The sequence below is a fragment of the Epinephelus fuscoguttatus genome, linkage group LG23 (genome assembly GCF_011397635.1).
Source record: "Epinephelus fuscoguttatus linkage group LG23, E.fuscoguttatus.final_Chr_v1".
NCBI classification, from domain to species: domain Eukaryota; kingdom Metazoa; phylum Chordata; class Actinopteri; order Perciformes; family Serranidae; genus Epinephelus; species Epinephelus fuscoguttatus.
In genome coordinates this window covers 31776753-31794273 of record NC_064774.1, presented here as the reverse complement: position 1 = coordinate 31794273, position 17521 = coordinate 31776753, and the positions used below count along the sequence as shown (strand labels likewise).

At 41.5% G+C, this 17521-nt stretch overlaps 1 protein-coding gene across 1 annotated transcript; it reads right to left on the bottom strand.

The window, feature by feature from the left end:
- Positions 1–7081: 7081 nt before the first annotated feature.
- Positions 7082–11945, bottom strand: cd248a (CD248 molecule, endosialin a). Its single transcript, XM_049568820.1, has one exon. It carries the CDS (start codon positions 11716–11718, stop codon positions 9358–9360), a length of 2361 nt encoding a protein of 786 aa, XP_049424777.1. The 5' UTR covers positions 11719–11945; the 3' UTR covers positions 7082–9357.
- Between the last annotated feature and the right edge of the window lie 5576 nt (positions 11946–17521).

The window sequence follows — 17521 nt, the reverse complement described above, 5'->3', positions numbered from 1 at the left end:
TCACCCTCTGCGCGTGCTTTGTGAATTAGACAGTATCTGTTTGCTCCATTTTACCAGTTCAGCAGCCGCAAAAGCCACGCAGTCCTTTTTTGAATTCGGCCCTCAGTGTGCAAAGGCCTTAAGTCTAATTCCTGAGTTCAAAGGTCCATGTTATGTTTTAAAATCCTTTCTCTTGTCCTGCTCCTAACTTGTCAAAATCAACAATAATAAATCTACTGCCCTATGTCTGCCGACTGGTGTCCCGCAGGGCCCTATACTGGGCCCAATCCTGTTTAGCATGTACATAAATGACCTATCTTCTGTGTGTGGGAAATGTGGTATCTTAATGTATGCTGTTCAATTCAATTCAATTTTATTTATAAAGCCCAATATCACAAATCACAATTTGCCTCACAGGGCTTTACAGCATACGACATCCCTCTGTCCTTAAGACCCTCACAGCGGATAAGGAAAAACTCCCCAAAAAAACCCTTTAACGGGGGAAAAAAAACGGTAGAAACCTCAGGAAGAGCAACTGAGGAGGGATCCCTCTTCCAGGACGGACAGACATGCAATAGATGTCGTACAGAACAGATCAACATGATAAATTAACAGTAATCCATATGACAGAGAGAGAGAGAGAGAGAGAGAGAGATGCAGGTAATGACAGTATCTTACAACAACATTAATGGAAGTAATAATATTATAGTTATAGTTCTGGCTACTGCGGTACAATATGTTGAAAGTATGTATTAATACCTGGCAGTATACATGTGTGACAATAATCATATGTGTATAATAACAGAAGAAGTATGACTAATGACTAATGATGGCAGCAGCAGCAGGAGGCATCTGGCGGGACCATGGCAGCAGCACAACCACACACGTCACGCTGTCCAGGCACTGCTGTGATATGAGTTAATCTGAGAGACAGTGGAGCACAAAGGCTCCAGAGAAGAAGCCGAGTTAGTGACATCCAGAATGGCCGGGTTAGCTAGATGCAGTAATAGGATACGAGCGAGAGAGAGAGAGAGAGAAGGAGAGAAGAAGTAGAAGAAGAAGTCAGCCTAACTAAGGGCTGGTACAGGGCAAGCCTGAGCCAGCCCTAACTATAAGCTTTATCAAAGAGGAAAGTCTTAAGTCTAGTCTTAAATGTGGAGACGGTGTCTGCCTCCCGGACCGTAACAGGAAGATGATTCCACAGGAGAGGAGCCCGATAGCTGAAGGCTCTGGCTCCTGATCTACTTTTGGAGACTTTAGGGACCACGAGTAACCCTGCGTTCTCAGAGCGCAGTGTTCTGGTGGGATAATATGGCACTATGAGCTCTCTAAGATATGACGGAGCTTGACCATTTAGAGCTTTATAAGTTAACAGTAGGATTTTAAATTCAATTCTGGATTTTACAGGGAGCCAGTGCAGAGAAGCTAAAACAGGAGAGATATGATCGCGTTTATTAGTTCCTGTTAGTACACGTGCTGCTGCATTCTGAATTAGCTGGAGAGTTTTTAAGGACTTACTAGAGCTACCTGATAATAGAGAGTTACAATAATCCAGCCTTGAGGTAACAAAAGCGTGGACCAATTTTTCTGCATCTTTTCGGGTCAGGATAGGCCTAATTTTCGCAATATTGCGCAGATGAAAAAATGCAGTACGTGAGGTTTGCTTTAAATGATGTTATGTTATGTTTACTTAAAGTAAAATTGCAAAAGAGGTTGCAGCCAAGCTAACAAATGTTATGTTGAAAGTCACATCTTGGCTCAATCAGTGTCAACAACTTAATGTTTCAAAAACATGTTTATATGTTTTTCTCCAAAGGCTACAACGTAAATGTAAAGGAAGATATTCTTATCTCATGAGAAAGACAACAAGTTATCATAGAACACAATCGATTCAAAACTTGGTTTCATAACTTACATAAAAAGGGTGGGTAATAAAATAAGGTTCAGTTTGGCAAACTTCAGGTTTACGAGAAACTTTCTATCACTTGACGCCTAAGATATTCCTCCACCACCACCTATTATCTGATAAGTTGGTCTAATACATTTTCATCACTGCCATATTCTACAGAAATATAACCTGCTTAGCTAGGAAGACCTAAGGAAATACGAAAATGTCTGCAGACCTGGCTTCCTAGAGAAGACAGGCTGTGTCAGTTCTGTCCACAGAGACATTTGGAGACAAAGCAACATTTCCTGCAACAATGTAGCACATATGAAGACAGCAGAAGAAAGTTAAATTAATTAAATATAAATAAATGTAAACTCCAAGATTCTGATACACTTTCTGACCAGACTGAAATGAAACATCTACTCAGAGAAAATAGTGTCTGTTAACCTTTCCTCTTGCATCATCTTTAGATACACTGACTGTTTAAAACCATCTCCAAACTTCCAGGAAGAGAATTCTGGTTGAGAAATTCTAGAGAGTCACACAGGTCACACAGGAAGAGAAATGTGCAGCCATCCAATGACAAGAAGGAGATTTTAATTACATGATTAAAATACATTTAAGCTATTTTAATTTTGTGGTCTAATTTTGTAAATAATAATAATGAGAAATTTTGTTTCTGTTTTTATCTTTCAAATTTGTGTCACCTGTTTAATTAAATGGAGATATAATCACAGTTTCTGTTTAATGAAGTCAGTTTTGTCTCGTCATTGTGGCGTCTTTGTCATGAAAACAAAGGTTGTTGTTTTGTCAAATTTTCTCTAAGGACATGAACACTGGTTTCCAGCAGCAGCAGCCATTTGGAGTGAAAAAGCTGAGACAAACCCACAGTGCAGTACCTGCTCAGCACCAAACAGCAGACACTCTGCAGAATGTCTGCTATTTGTTAGATTTCAGATGTTTGTTTAATAGAGGGAGAAACATGGGTATATCTGATAAAGTGATATCAATATAAACAGCCTCTAACCACGTCTGCATGCATACAGCTCATTACAGCACAGCCAGTTAATAAATGAATAGTGCCTGTTTTATTTTTGGAACTGCAGAAAAAGCTGTAGAAAAACTCAGAGCATCAGGGAATGAGTTTGTAAAGAGAGTGAATCACTGATCCACAGTCAGAGGGAAGCAGAGGACAGACAGAACAAACAGTGGGCACAAAGAGGGTCAACATCAAGGTTCATTTTCCATTATCAGACCTTTCCTCAGCTGAGGACTTGTTGTCTGACATCAAGATCGAGCAGGTGGAGACAGAGGATATTAAACCGCAGAGTGGATATTGTATTCCTCCTGCTGACATCCACCTCCAGGACACAACCTACTACCATCCAAGCTACGTGCACTGACTGTGTTATTAAGGTTGTCGTGCATCCAAAGAAATCTTATCTGATATGAATTATATTCAGATTCAAAACAGTACACAATACATGTTAAAGGAAATGACAAAACAGATTCAGACAGAATATTTATACAGTATGTAACATTCAACATTCACTTCTTTTCAGTTGTATATTTCTACAATAGCAGTGGACACTAAAGCATGTTAAGTTATTGTTAAGGCCGGGTAGCTAAACACACTAAACACACAAAGTTATTAGCAAGGGTGTCACTTCCACTGGGGATGGAGGCTACATGGCCCCCTGACTTTTATTGTTTCAAGATAATTTTCATAGTAAGATCTCTTTGAAAACTGTCCTCTTACTGTCCAAACACCAATGTCTGGATAAGAGAAGAGAGTTGACTAAATTGATGCAAATATCATTGGAGTTGCCTTCAGTTTTTACCACATGATCAAAGAAATTGAGATGAGGGGACTTCTCTGGGTATCTTCTCCCATGCGACAGACAGGCTGCCCTATCCTCATTTTCTCTGCCAAGCGTAGAATGACGGTGATCACGTGTTTGGTTGCATGTGCAAGTTTGTGTATCTGTCTGTCTGCAATTAATATCACAACCTACTGGACCAATCAGCCTAATGTTTTGTGTGCATACTCATAGGTGCCTGAACAATGGAGCAAGTGGAGCAAATGAATCCTCATTATTCAGTTAGAGGGAGCAAAGGTATGGTTTTGCTACTGCCATTTTTGTCTTTTTAAAAATAAAGTACACTGCTCAAAAAAATTAAGAGAACACTTAAATCACACATTAGATCTTGATGAATGAATTATTCAAGTTGAAAATCTTTACTGATGTACATTTTATAATTTGTTGAGAACAAAATGATGTAACAACGGTCAGTGGAAACCAAAGTCATCAACCCACTGATTGCTGGATTCAAAATCACACTGAAAATCAGTGTAAAAAATTGAAATCACAGGCTGATAGTAGTGTGTATGAACAAAAACACAATAAATGGATATGATCTGTGTAAGAGAAGAGCCAACGGTAGAAGGGGTAGGAAGTTCATCCAGACAAAAGCAGAAAACTGAAACAATATGTTTGCATAGTGGAAGACTATGAGTGAGTTAGGTGGTGTTTTTTTCACATGTATTTTGAAGCCAAGAGAGCAGTGTGTAGTTTTTCTCATGTATTGTAGTTGTCAGTCAGTCATTAAGAGAAGAGCTGTAGAAATAACATACCATGAAGTAACTGTTGATACCCAGAGGATAGTTTCTAAAAACAATGGTGATCCTCTGACTTTTCATTCATTCCAGTTTGTGTAGTAGCTTCTTTAATAACAAAATACCTGGAAAAACTTTTTTTGGACAGACATTCAAGGTTGGTTCAGAGTGAAATATCTCCACAAATATTGGAAGGATTGCCTTGAAATTATTCATTTCCTCCTCAGGATGGACTATAATAACTTTTTAACCTTTCCTCTTGCATCATCTTTAGATACACTGACTGTTTAAAACCATCTCCAAACTTCCAGGAAGAGAATTCTGGTTGAGAAATTCTAAATCCCCCCATAAGTATTTCTTTCACTCATTTATTTACTGTACTTCATGCCCAAATACAATTTAAATACTATACTAAATCTTCAAAATGTAATCTAGAAAACAGTCAGTCCACCTCTGCTTGTTCCCAAGGTTTGGAGTCTCCGCTGCCATTGAAACAAACAAACAAAGAGCTCATAAAATCTCACTGCATCCATACTGTAGTCAAGCAGCTATATCTTGATGAAATCACAGTGTGTAGCTGCTCCCAGGAGTCATATTAAAGGATCATTCTGGGTTATAATAACAAAGGTCTTATTTGTGTAGACATAATTTTCAGAGATTATGATGAAATTTATATTCAGCAAAGTACTTATTGAGAAAAGCAATGACATGACTACAGCACAAATGGACGGGTCAAGAAACAAAAGCAGTCAGTTTGGACACAAGTCAACAGATTATCTAGACATATATTTTATTGATTCGTTTACCACAGTAAAACTCTTGAACCTGCAGTCTTTGTACCTGTGTGGGGGTTTGGTGCAAATGAAACAACTGCAAGTACAGCGGGCCAAGATTAAAGCAGGAAGGCGTTCTTTATACTGTGATGACACTGGACACTTAATAACATAGATAAGTTTGGCTCACCTAGGAATTAGATGACCTGTCTAATCTGTTTGTGGTTGTTTCACCACCAGACTTCTTTGTAGTAACATCATCATGTTCCCAGATCTTATAGGAGCAAGACACACAGACTTTGTGGTGGTTCTGCCTCTATTTGTTGTTGATGATTTGCGTCTCTTTGTGGTTAGTGTCTTTTTGTGGTTTTGTGTCTCTTTGTAGCAATTTGGTTTGTTCTTGTGGTTGTTTTGTGTTTCTTTGTAATTGTTTTGTGTCTCTTAAGGACATACAGTATTTGTGTCTTTTTTGGTTGTTTTGTTTCTCTTTGTAGTTGTTTTATGTCTCTCCAAAGTCATTTTATGTGTCTTGTAGGAATATTTGTGTCTTTTTTGCCTTACTGTAGTTGCTTTGTGTCGATCCATTGTACTGTATCTCCTTGTAGTCATTTTTTGTCTCTTTAAGGTATATTCCTGTCTTTTTTTGGTCGTTTTGGTCTTTTTGGAGTTGTTTTGTGTCACCGCAGTTCCTTTGAATTTTGTATATCTTGAAAGTCATTTTGTGTCAATTTGTAGTTCCTTTGCATGTCTTTGTTGTTGTTTTGGGTCTCTTTAAAGTTTTTTGTATCTCTTTCTGGTCATATGAGTCTCTTCTTGGTGGATACATGTTAATTTGAGTGGCATTTTGCAGATCAAGGCCAGGAGGTCCTTGACATTTGGACCCCTGGGCCTGTGCCCGGCAGGCCCGTTCAGTAATCCATCCATGCTGGTGGATTGATGGGGAAAAAACCCCCACAAAAATAAGTGGAGTTATATGTTAAAAGTCAGCATCTTTACGTAATAAACATTAGCTTGGACCGACAACATAATGTTTTAGAGACTGTTTCAGAGAGAGTAAAAAAAAATAAAAAAGCAGAGCTCAGCTCACTGGTGACTGGATTGTGTCTGTATACTGAGAGCTGTAGAAGGGATGACAATGTTGAAAATAGGTCAGAGGGGGAGAAAGACACGGAGAGAGAAAGAGCAAGAGACCCCCTCTGAGAGCCACTCGCAGTGCCAGAACCTGGTTTTGATCAGCACATTCCATTAGTCAATACAATCACAATGCTTCCTTACTGCCAGTGGGGACTGTGCTCAAGTATCCTGTTGTATTTTCCGTAAAAACCCTCTCTTCAAACTGACGGCCCTTGGGGGGATCATGGTCATTTTTGAAATTACAGTATCCTTATTGTCACACACCCACCCCTCCCTCCACCCACATTCATTCCTCCATTTTTCTGAGGGGGGACTTCTCACGGATTTTAAATGCACTGCTGAGTCTAAAACAATGAATGACAACGATGGAACTATCAGGACAAGATGCTTTAAAAGTCCTGAGCAGTGATGTCATCACAAACACAATAACAGACAGTCATCCATGAATCCCTTTCTCATATGTTTGACAAAAAAACTTAACTTGACGTCCACTTACTAGCTTTTTCTGGAACTTTTAAAGCATTTCACAGTCTTTAACGCAATAATATCTCAATGACAGCTGATCAAACTTCATCCCCCGATGAAGACTCTTAGATGCAGTTGAAAGCCCAAAGTAAAGCTATCTAGTTAGTGGTAATGGTTTTGTTAGACTACTTTTTTTAAGGTCAAAAATAAACGTTCACACGCAACCGTTGTCATGGTTTTTAATTAACAATTTCTTAAAACACAACAGAAAAGAAGACATCTGATGTTTCTTATATTTCACAGTCTGTCAATAAAATAAAGACAAATTCCATTTGTACATTTGGAAAGGCACTTTGTTTCCCCACCAATTAGATTTTTCCATTAAAGGAGCTCTATACAATATTCAGAGCGTAGCTATGATTCAGACGTTGTCTGCGCACGGCTCTCAACATGGAGGTGGCTGAGCCAATGGCTAGCAGCTAACGATGTTAGCAGCGCAAAAAGTGCTAACAACAGCAAAAGAGGAGACAGAACTAATAATGCTAAAAATGGAGGGTGGATGCTACATTTCTATGACAACACCAACCTGCCGTATGAGTGCAGTGTAGAGTGGCGGCCATGAGCTAGCCATTGGGCTACAAATGGGCCGAACCATCCAACAATGTACATAGAAGTTCGAAATAAAACGCACACAGAGGGAGCGAGACTTCTCAGGAAGTGATTACTAGGGTTGCAAAGGTATAAAATTTTCACAGTACGATAACAGAATTTACAGAATTTACATTATTATCAATCATAATGACCCTCAAAGGAATAATATGGATGGGTTATTGTTGGTTGAACAAACATTTTATTACTATAACTGAAACTTGAAACCGTTTTGTTAATGGAAGTATGTAGAAGCATGTAAAAAAAAATGTCTCCCCTTTGAAAATAACTAAAATAAAGTTGAGATTCTCTGTCCAGTTGTATTTTTTTTCAGTATCATAGAGCAAATATACACAGTATGATAACCACCAACTTTTATATCACAGTATACCTTGAAACCAGTATATCACTGCAACCCTAGCCATTACGCCACTATACCATTTCATAGCAAATAATGGTTTGCTGCTATAATAATGCTCTGAAAATTGTATAAGCTCCTTTAAATCAAAGGTGTTTTAACTTGTAGATGCCTTGCATTCATTATTTGTTTTTTTCTGTAAAATTCAAACACCTTAATTTTCACTGAGCACTTCTCCGAAAAAGTCAACATAGCTTTCTTGAATCTGAGATCTTTGGTATATAATTGTCTTTTTAAATTGTTGCATAGGTTAAGTTGCATCTGCGAGGTGTTGTGCTAACTACAGTCTCACACAGCTGGATGTGATCCAACATGGCCATAAAACATTTCAGGGTTGGTCAAAAACAAAACCTTCAGGGGTGCACTAATGAATTAGGGTTACGAAGGGTGACTGATGGCCATGTCATGAACAAGGCCAAGGCTAATGACAACCACCAGCCCAACAACATTCCCTGCACCCTGCAACATCTGCACTTTAACCTTTTTTTTTTTTTTAAAAAAAAAAAAAAAAAAGCAATGGAAAGGTGAAGTGCTCTTAAACTGAACATGAGTGGAGAGAAGCATTCCCATGTGCAGACAGTCATTCCTCTGTATATCACCAGGTTTAATGGCTCCATAAAAAAAAGGTATGTCATTGAATTATTATGATTGTTACATTTTCTAAGGGGGAAAAATGGCTGGCAACAAGTATGAAACGTACATAAATACAAGTACCATTATATACAAATAAGGTTTTGGTCTCTTATTAACTATTCAACACAGTGATTTTTAAAATGATTGCCTTTCCCAGCATGTGACTGCAGAATGTCTTCACTCTTGAAGGGATATTTGCTTGCAGTCTCCTTTCACCCACTGCTGATGTGAGCTAACAATGCATCTAAATCCCTTTAACACAGTTGACAGTAACAGTTATCTACAGTGATGTGCTAGTGGCGTTAACTGAGCCTGAGGATTCTGCATGGAAGAAACCTCATAGTAAAATTTTTCTACCACAATAAAAGGCAGAATGCTTTTGCCATCAATGATTTCCAAGGCTCTTTGCAGGATCTGGCTCCAGATGTGAAATGTGGAAATGAATAAATGACATTATTCTCAGATATTGGCAGATTTTTTTGATGTTACAAAAGAAGACACTAATGATTTATGATGATGTAGCATAGTGTAACCATGGAGCAATCAGATCTTGTGCTGTGTGGTCAGTGTATGAAACATCAAAGCAGTTTGTACCACGTAGCAACCCCATCCCAAAAAAGATCAGTGGTTATCAGTGTCACGTCCCCACATCTATCAATTTATATTTAGCAGTAATATCCAAATGTGTTCAAAGAGTGAGCAGTTCCAAAGCCAGAGAGGGTAAAACCACATCCATCATTCACCCCTGCTTACCTCTGAAGCAGAGTCTGTTTATGTTCATGTCACTTTCTCTCCTCTCTGTTTAAACATGGGTCTTGACCCCTGCTGAGGGGTTAGGAGCTCCTTGTTTATCATGAGCCCCAGAGATCCAGTGGTAGCAGTCAGTGGCATTCTTGTTGCGTGAATGAACAGCACAGCGGGTGCAGTAGATGATGCCCAGCGCCACCATCACCACAATGAAGATGCAGATGGGCACCAGGAGGCCCACTAGGAGCCAGGTGCTGCTCTGCTTCTCCGATCTGTCCCCCTGGATGGAATCCAGGACGTCATCGCTGTCTCCGCCCTCGCTCGGGGGTGGATGAGAAGGGGGAAGCTTGGCAGGAACAGTTGGGTCTTGGTGCGTGATCTCTCCATAGTCCTCTTTCTCCTCCCCTAGCTCCTCCTCTGGGAACTGAGGTTTTTCCCTAGCGGGGTGCAGTTCTTCCTCCGCCTCTCTGTGGTAGCTGGAATCTGTCGGCATGTTGTGGTCTATGACTGCATCCACTGGATTTCCTGGTTTATGGCTGGAGGTGGTGAGCCCTGCCCACCAATTCCAAGCCCCCTCAGAAATTGTAGAGGTGGAGAGGAAGGGGAGAGCTGTGGTGGTCTCCTCCTCATCATCCTCAGCATTTTCGTACCAGTCTGGGGTAGTGCTGGGATAGCTGGTCATGGGTGGAAGCGTTGTATGGATGGTGGTTGGCAAAACGTCCAGCTCAGACTGAAATCTCTGCCCCCAGTCCAACCAGTCAGCTCCTCCACTGTCTTTGTCTTTCTCATCCTTCTCAGCCTCCTGTGTCGGAGGCTCCAATGCTAAATCAAAGAGCACGTCCTCCTGAGGGGCACTGGTGACCCAAATGACATCAGAATCCAAAACTCTGGGTGGATCAGTCAGCCAATCCAAAGACTGCTCCTCCTCTGGAGGCCAGTCAGTGCGGCTCTGTTGTGGGTTCCAGTCATAGTCCACATGTTGCCACACAGGTCCAGGGTGGTGGGTGACCCAAGGAAAAGGAGGGGTAACAGCAGATTGGTCATCCCCTTCCCCTCTCTTGCGACATGAGAAGTGATCAGACATGAGTTCATAACCTTCCCCGCAGTAGCACTCAAATCCACCCTCATAATTCACACACATCTGCTCGCAGGTCCCAGGAATCCTGCACTCGTCAGTATCTTGGCATCGGCTGGGGTCCTCAGGCACTGGGGAAAAACCCAGATGGCAGTGGCAGATATGAGACCCCTGAGTATTCTCACAGGCGTGCTCGCATGGGTCATTTATACACTCATCTGTATCCTCACAGCCACCCTCATCCTCGAGATAGTAACCCTTCCAACACTGACATTCAAATGATCCTGGAGAATTTACACAAACCTGCTCACAAGGACTCTGGAGGCACTCGTCTACATCCAGACACCCACGTTCATCTGGTGCAAGCATGTATCCTTCAGGGCAGGCACAACGGTACCCATCTGAGAGGGGCAGGCACTCAAACTCACAGGGGGCCCCTTGACAAACATCAGATAACTCACAAGTGTTCCCATCTTCTCTTAGTTGATACCCAGCGGCACACTCACAGTAGAAGTGAGCACCGGCTGGCCTGCAGAAATGCTCACATCCGCCATTATCCCGGTCACACCAGTTGTGTGATACAGGGGGATCGGAGCAGAGGGGGGGATCTCTTGACCACCCCACTGTGCTGTCTTCCTTCAGCATACACAAAACTGACTGCTCCTCCTTGGTGCCTGTGGGGCAGGGCACGGTAGCAACAGATCCAAAGGGTACATGAGTTAACAATGTGCTTAAAAGGTCAAATGGTGTGGTGTAGAGGGCATTGCCTGCCCCCTCACTCCATAACGCTGGACACATTCCTTTGTAGGCATAATGGCAAAGATACCCATCTACAGGGATTGAGCAGGCGCCATCCAGCCATTTGAAGTTATCACTTGGCTCCTCAGTGTTGTAGCCCATAACCACGCAGCGTGGTACCGTGCACATACTATGGGAGTCCTCTTTCTGCCAGTTGGTATACTCTGTGTCCTGGTCACCAGTAGTCCAAGAGAAACCCCGCAGTGGGCGTGTGGTGGTACACTGGCGAGGTTGGCGTAGCAGGCCAATCCATACCTGGACGCTGGTGCGCGAGTGACGCAGGTCCAGAGTGGAGAAGAGAGTGGCAATATTGTTGGCATCCTCCCTGCGTTTAATGGTAGCCAGGTTGCCACCTTTCTCCTTGCAGGCCCTCCATGAATCCAGGAAGGTTTTGCGTTGGAAGTAGACCACAAAGCAGCCGTCCGAATTGCAAAGTGCATCCCTCTCTCTCAGATCCTGACCCAGGACTGAAGAAAGTCCAAAGAGCAAAGCCAGCAGGGAGGTTAAGAGAAGAGTAGCAGCACTGCTCACCAGGGAGCCCATTCTTTTTTAGAAGTGAAAATATCTCTCTGCCTGTCTCTCACTCCAAATTTTTCCTCACTTTTATCTCCCTGCTTTTGAAAGTTTTTTCTCTAGCTCACTTTTTTGTCTATCTGAACTTTTCTCCCTTCATTTGAACCCTTTTTTTCTTTCACTGTCTGGCTGTGCTCTTTACTCTACCCTGCTGAAAGAGATCTGTGCTGGAGTTGAGTGCATGCAGATTGTCCCAGGATTTCAGAGAGCAGGGGAGGGGAGAAAAAGGAAGGGAGGATAGAGGGAGGGAGATATAGAAAGAAGGAGGGTGAGCAAAGAGGGGAGAGAGGGTGGGAGTTGAGGAAAAGAACTGTATGTTTTTGGAAGGGGGGGCTTTGTGGATGTGTGTGTGTCAGGATGGGGGGGAGGTGCAGCAAACTGTGTGTTTCTTTCTTTTTCAGAGCATGTCATATGGTTTTCATAAGCCCTGTCCACAGACATAGTTTGGTACTCTGCCATTTACCCGCATATGCACTCACACATTCATATGCATCTAATTGTGGCACTTGGAAAAAAAGCTTTCTTATCTCTAATAACCCAAATGAGACTACGTAATCACTTGAAAAGATGCAACATTTCCAGCAATACACCAATTATCTGCTTTCTCCTCCTCTCTCGCCTTTAACTCCTCAGTCTTCCTTTGTCAATCATTTCTTACATCTTTCTATTCAGTTTGACTGAGACTCGCAGGTTCTGAACATACATACCTCCTATGGAGTTCAACACCTTCAACAGTATATGTTTTGTCTGCTTTTGACTCCATACAGAGTGATGGGAGATTTCCCAACAGGCACTCACATGCAATTTAAAGTTCACTCAGTTTGTTTGATGATGTTTTATGTATTTGCTTCAGTGCGTGTGTATCTACGATGAGTTTGTTTATGGGGGAAAAAAAGCTGTTCAAGGGCAATATGAAAAGCTCAAAGTTTGGCATCTGTCTGTTTCCACACATCTGGCACCCAACACTAACAACACAACCCTAGGCCAGAAAGAAGATACTGGTTCCTGCACAAAAGGTCTATGGCGACATTAAAAACAACAACACTCCTCTTCATGCTAATAACTCTCAGACTGAGATGGGGAAGTAGGGAAAGTTGTCGAGGTCACTGGTGTGAAGGAAGAGGGCCTCTGGGTTTGCTCTGAAATGGAGACTTATGTTTCTGAACGGGGAATGTTGTAGGGAAGAGGGTAGTCCTATGTATGTGTGTGTCTGAGAGGAGGTGGAGGAATGGGGGATGTTGGGTGTTGGGGGAGTAGTAGCAGGAGACCTGTGAGGCTGTAATAAATCTAGCTGGCTGTTGTTTGAGAGCCCATACCATGTACTGAGCACCTCACTGTTAAAGCAGTGTGAAGTTAAAGGGCACCTGAAGCTACTGTACAGTAAATGCCTGTGTGTAGGCAGATCAATTATCCACAGTTTCCTATGTTTTATACTCTTAGGCTAGGTTGTGCCAACAAGTATAAATTCTGTTGCAGTTGCAGTTCTGTTGCATAATTAAAAACTAATTTTTGTTAAGTAAATCCAAGTTTATTGATGTAAACCCTGAATCTTCAACAGGCATCCATGAGTTCTAGGGTGTTTTCAAAGTGAGCGCAGGGTGGCAGTTTTTTTGTTTTTTTTCAAATATTAAAATATGACAGAAAATAGCCTACAAATTAACATGAATCCAACATATTTTTTTTTAACAAAGTTATATTGGCCTTTTCATTTTAAAAAAAAAAAGTTTTAAAAAAACTTAATTTACAGTGAGATATCTTCAGCTGGACACACCAGAAAGTTTGAGGAAAGTTTACAAGTGTTTTTGTAAATCATGGTTTACACATGCATTGTAAAAGGTTGCAGTAACAAGCCGAAGACGTGGAGCAAAGTGAAGTTTCATGTAGTTCCAACCAGTAATACGGACAGGATGAAACAATGGCTATTTGTGCTGGACATCGACCCCAACACGCCTGTGGTAATGGTCTGGAAAATGTTTGTGTGCTCCTGCCATTTTTTACCGGAGGACTACGCTGAAAGGATGGAGCGCAGAAGCTCAGGAATGGTTCAAACTCCTTTCTCGAGAGACACTGCCATACCATCTGTCGGCATCACAAAACGAGCAGACGTGGTAAGTGATCGTTGTGTATTTTGCTCCGCAATCTCTCTGCTGTAACGTTACCTCCATGTTGAGTAACATTAGCCTACAACCCAAGCATGGTACATAAGGCTAAAATGCAAATGTTGTTGTGGTTTTGTTATGGATAAGTGCTTGCCCAGAGCATATAGTGAAGTGACTGGCATTACTTCTCATTGTTGGGAATAAACAGACTGCTAGGGAACATTTTATGTTGTTGTTCCTTCAGGAGTTGTGGTGATTTATTAGTGTGGAGTTAGCATGTTCTCCCCGTGTTCCGGTGATTATTTTGAGGCGTACTCTATATTTATATTGCACAGGTGTACCTAATAAAGTGGCCAGTAAGCCCCACATTTACACCACCGGCTCTGGGTCTCCCCTCAGCCCCTGGTTGCTCGGCAGCCTCAGCCTCTCGTCTTGCTCTCTCTTCTTCCAAAACCTGTAACTCTTCCTCTGTATATTCTGGCTTCTTCTCAACAAACTTGTTGTTTTGATGACGGGAGTAACTGCACTAAACATACGCTGTTTGAAATCAATCTGCCCAGCAAATACTGTATGTCTGGAATGTAGTTCCATCTGTGCATTTGGCTTCAAAACAACTCTGTCTCATAATATTACATTATTATTTCATAGTGTGGTGAATGTGTAAGTTACAAGTTGTCCACAAGAGCATTTTGGAGTCATTTGATGGTATATTTGATTAGTTTTGAAGGAGAGAAGGGGCTGTACCCTTCACCTCCATTCTGTGCACAAAGCAGCGGGCAGCTCTGCTCCACCGATCTCAGAACAGCAGGCACTGACAATTAAAGGTAAGGTACCTACCCATATGACTATAGGGATTATGGCAATAGGCGAATTTGCCAAAATGTCGAACTATCCCTTAAAACATGATTTTGTTAATGTTCCTTTGTCTTTAGGGAAATTCTTAAACAGCTCTTTGTATTGAGACAACATTAAATATTAAATGTCAATGAAATTGCCGCAACCAGTAGATTCACTTTCGGGGGAAAAGAAATCTTTAAAGGGATGGAGAGTCCAGAACAGAGGAAGCCATCATGGTTAATTAGCTGTGTTGCACCATTTGCTTTCATTAACACTGCTCAGCTAGAGTGTAAAACTGTGCTCCACAGCAGGTCTCAAGCCACTGGTACAAATGTGTCTCTTAAACAAACTCCAGTTAGCGTTCAAATTAGCTTGGAGAGCTTTTGTGACTGACCAGCACGTTCATGTTCCCGACTGGCTAGCCTGTTATTGATTGGGTTGCCAGCTACAGTAATTTGCCAACTAGCCCTGCAAATAGTCACTATGGCTATGTTCACGTTACACTTGATGTGTAATTCAATTTTTTTTTTTTTTTTTTAAATCTATCTTTCTGCCCTGACTATTCAAATTTATGGTTTATGTTACCCATACCTGACATCCATGTGAACAGATCACTGCCCTGAAATGCACATAGAAGATATGGGTCCATGTCATTGGTCCGACAGCCCATTGATCCGACATCCCATTAGTCTGACGTCCCGTTGTTACGATATGTGATTATACTAGGCTATACTGTATTTGTGTACCATAGAGGATCAGCAAACGCAACAAAAGTAGGCTACTGGTCGAGATACAAGTGCCATAGAGAGAAGAGAGTGAAACACCATAACCTCCTGTTATTAACTCTGGGGTCGGGGTTGTGTGGGGAGTTCTCCGCGATTCCCAGCGGGCGTATTTCTGCCTTGATGGTGCGCCACAACTGGCTCTGGGACAGCTGGGAAAGGCTTGAGACGAAACAGGCTCACAGCTTATGTGTTTGCCACTTTCTTTTTCATTTTAACCCACACCATGATCTTTTCCTGACCCTAACCAAGTGGTTTTTGTGCCTAAACCTAACCAGACCTTAACCACAGGGCATCATGATGATTTCAGAACAACAGGACTTCGGAACAATGGATTTAATATGGTCGGAACAATGGGCTGTCGGACCAATGGGCAGTTCCCGAAGATATTTGTCTTTCTGGCAGAAATCTTTTTCTTTTAACCCAAACCATGATCTTTTACTGACACCTAACCAAGGCAGGATTTTCTGGCAGAAAAGCCTGAGGGCGAACCTCTCCCAGCAGCCCCTGACACACCTCACATGCAACCAATAATGATGTACACTGTGCTCGAACAACAGAGAACATCACATTTGGGACACAAACATTTAGGGGGAAAAATGAATGACATAGCAGTCTAAGCAATCAGCCCCTGAAGAATTTTCTGTGGAGGTGGGATGATAATTTCTCATTGTTTGAGGATAAAGTAAAGAATAAATTTCAATATGATGTTTCTCACAGTGGCTGCATGATTGGATAAGTATCAGGTTTAGGACCACAAATAAAAGTGGCCCAGATCTGAATAGCAAGAAAATGGGTATCTGTGTCCACACAAGAGCAAAAAGAAATCAAAACTGGTAGACATTCGATTGTAATTTGAATGTAGCCAGCTCAGTAGGCTGCAGAAAAGGTTGGCATTATACATTTCTGCAAACCACGGATTTTGTCATATTGTTTTTAAAGTTAAGCAATGTATGAGCTGACTTTGTTTGTGAATGGCAAATGACCTAAGCAAGATTCTTGCCAAGCTGCAGACCACCATTCTAGAACAACAAAACAGATTGTGTTTTAAGGAGTCATTGCTGTTTTTCCAGCAGCTTTTTTTAGGCACCAAACATAGTTGTTTTTTTACCAAGATGCTGCTGTGTTTTATGACATTTGTCATAAACATTTGTTTTATGGACTGAAACATTTACAATTTCTGCTGGGACAGTCCAATTAAGAGTTTCTTTTTCACTAAGACATGGCTGCGTTTTCTGGCAGGACAGTGCGAAGAAAAGCGTTTCTTTTTTGCCAAGACAGTGCTGCAATTTCTTCTGAGACAGAGCAATGAAAAACATTTCTTTTCCACTGAGACATTGCTCCGATTATGCTGGGACAGTGCGATAAAAAGTGTTTATTTCTTACTGGGACATTGCTGCAATTTCTGCTGGGTTAGTGCAACTAAAAGCAGTTTTTTTAAACAAGACATTGCTGCATTTTCTCCTGACAAAAAGCATTTTCTTTTTTGCAGAGACATTGCTGTGTTTTCTTTTGGGATAATGCAACATAAAGCAGTTCTTTACCGAGACATTGCTACATTTTCTGCACCTCCAGGAAACGCCCCTAAAGCCAGGTATTTTAAGCCAAAACATAATCCTCTCCTCATCATAACCAGATGTTTTTTGTGCCTAAACCAAACCACATGTTTACCACAGTGCTGCTGAAACAAGAAATGTTTCAACATATCTGCTACATATTCACATACGAATGCCAAAACATACAATGCCAACATTTTTCTGGTGATTGGGTTGACATAGCCTATGTTGCCAAGCTTTCAGCACGATCTGTTTTGTGAGAACGTGCAGAGGCTGCGTCACTTTCTGATACGAGCAGGGTGTTAATCATTTGCCTGTGGCTTGAATCAGTATTTTGTCATTTTAGTCAGAGAGAGGAGGTGGCAAAATGTTAATTTCCTGATATGAAGTGTTGATGAGTAATGACTTCCTTGGGGAACAGTTGTGGTTATCACAACACAGAAGATATAAAGTAGACAAATGGGTAATAAGGTGAGATATAGTTTAAGAGGACAAATTG

Bases quoted from the DNA above. Each gene is read 5' to 3' on its own strand.
- cd248a (XM_049568820.1), bottom strand. From the start codon at position 11,718: ATGGGCTCCCTGGTGAGCAGTGCTGCTACTCTTCTCTTAACCTCCCTG.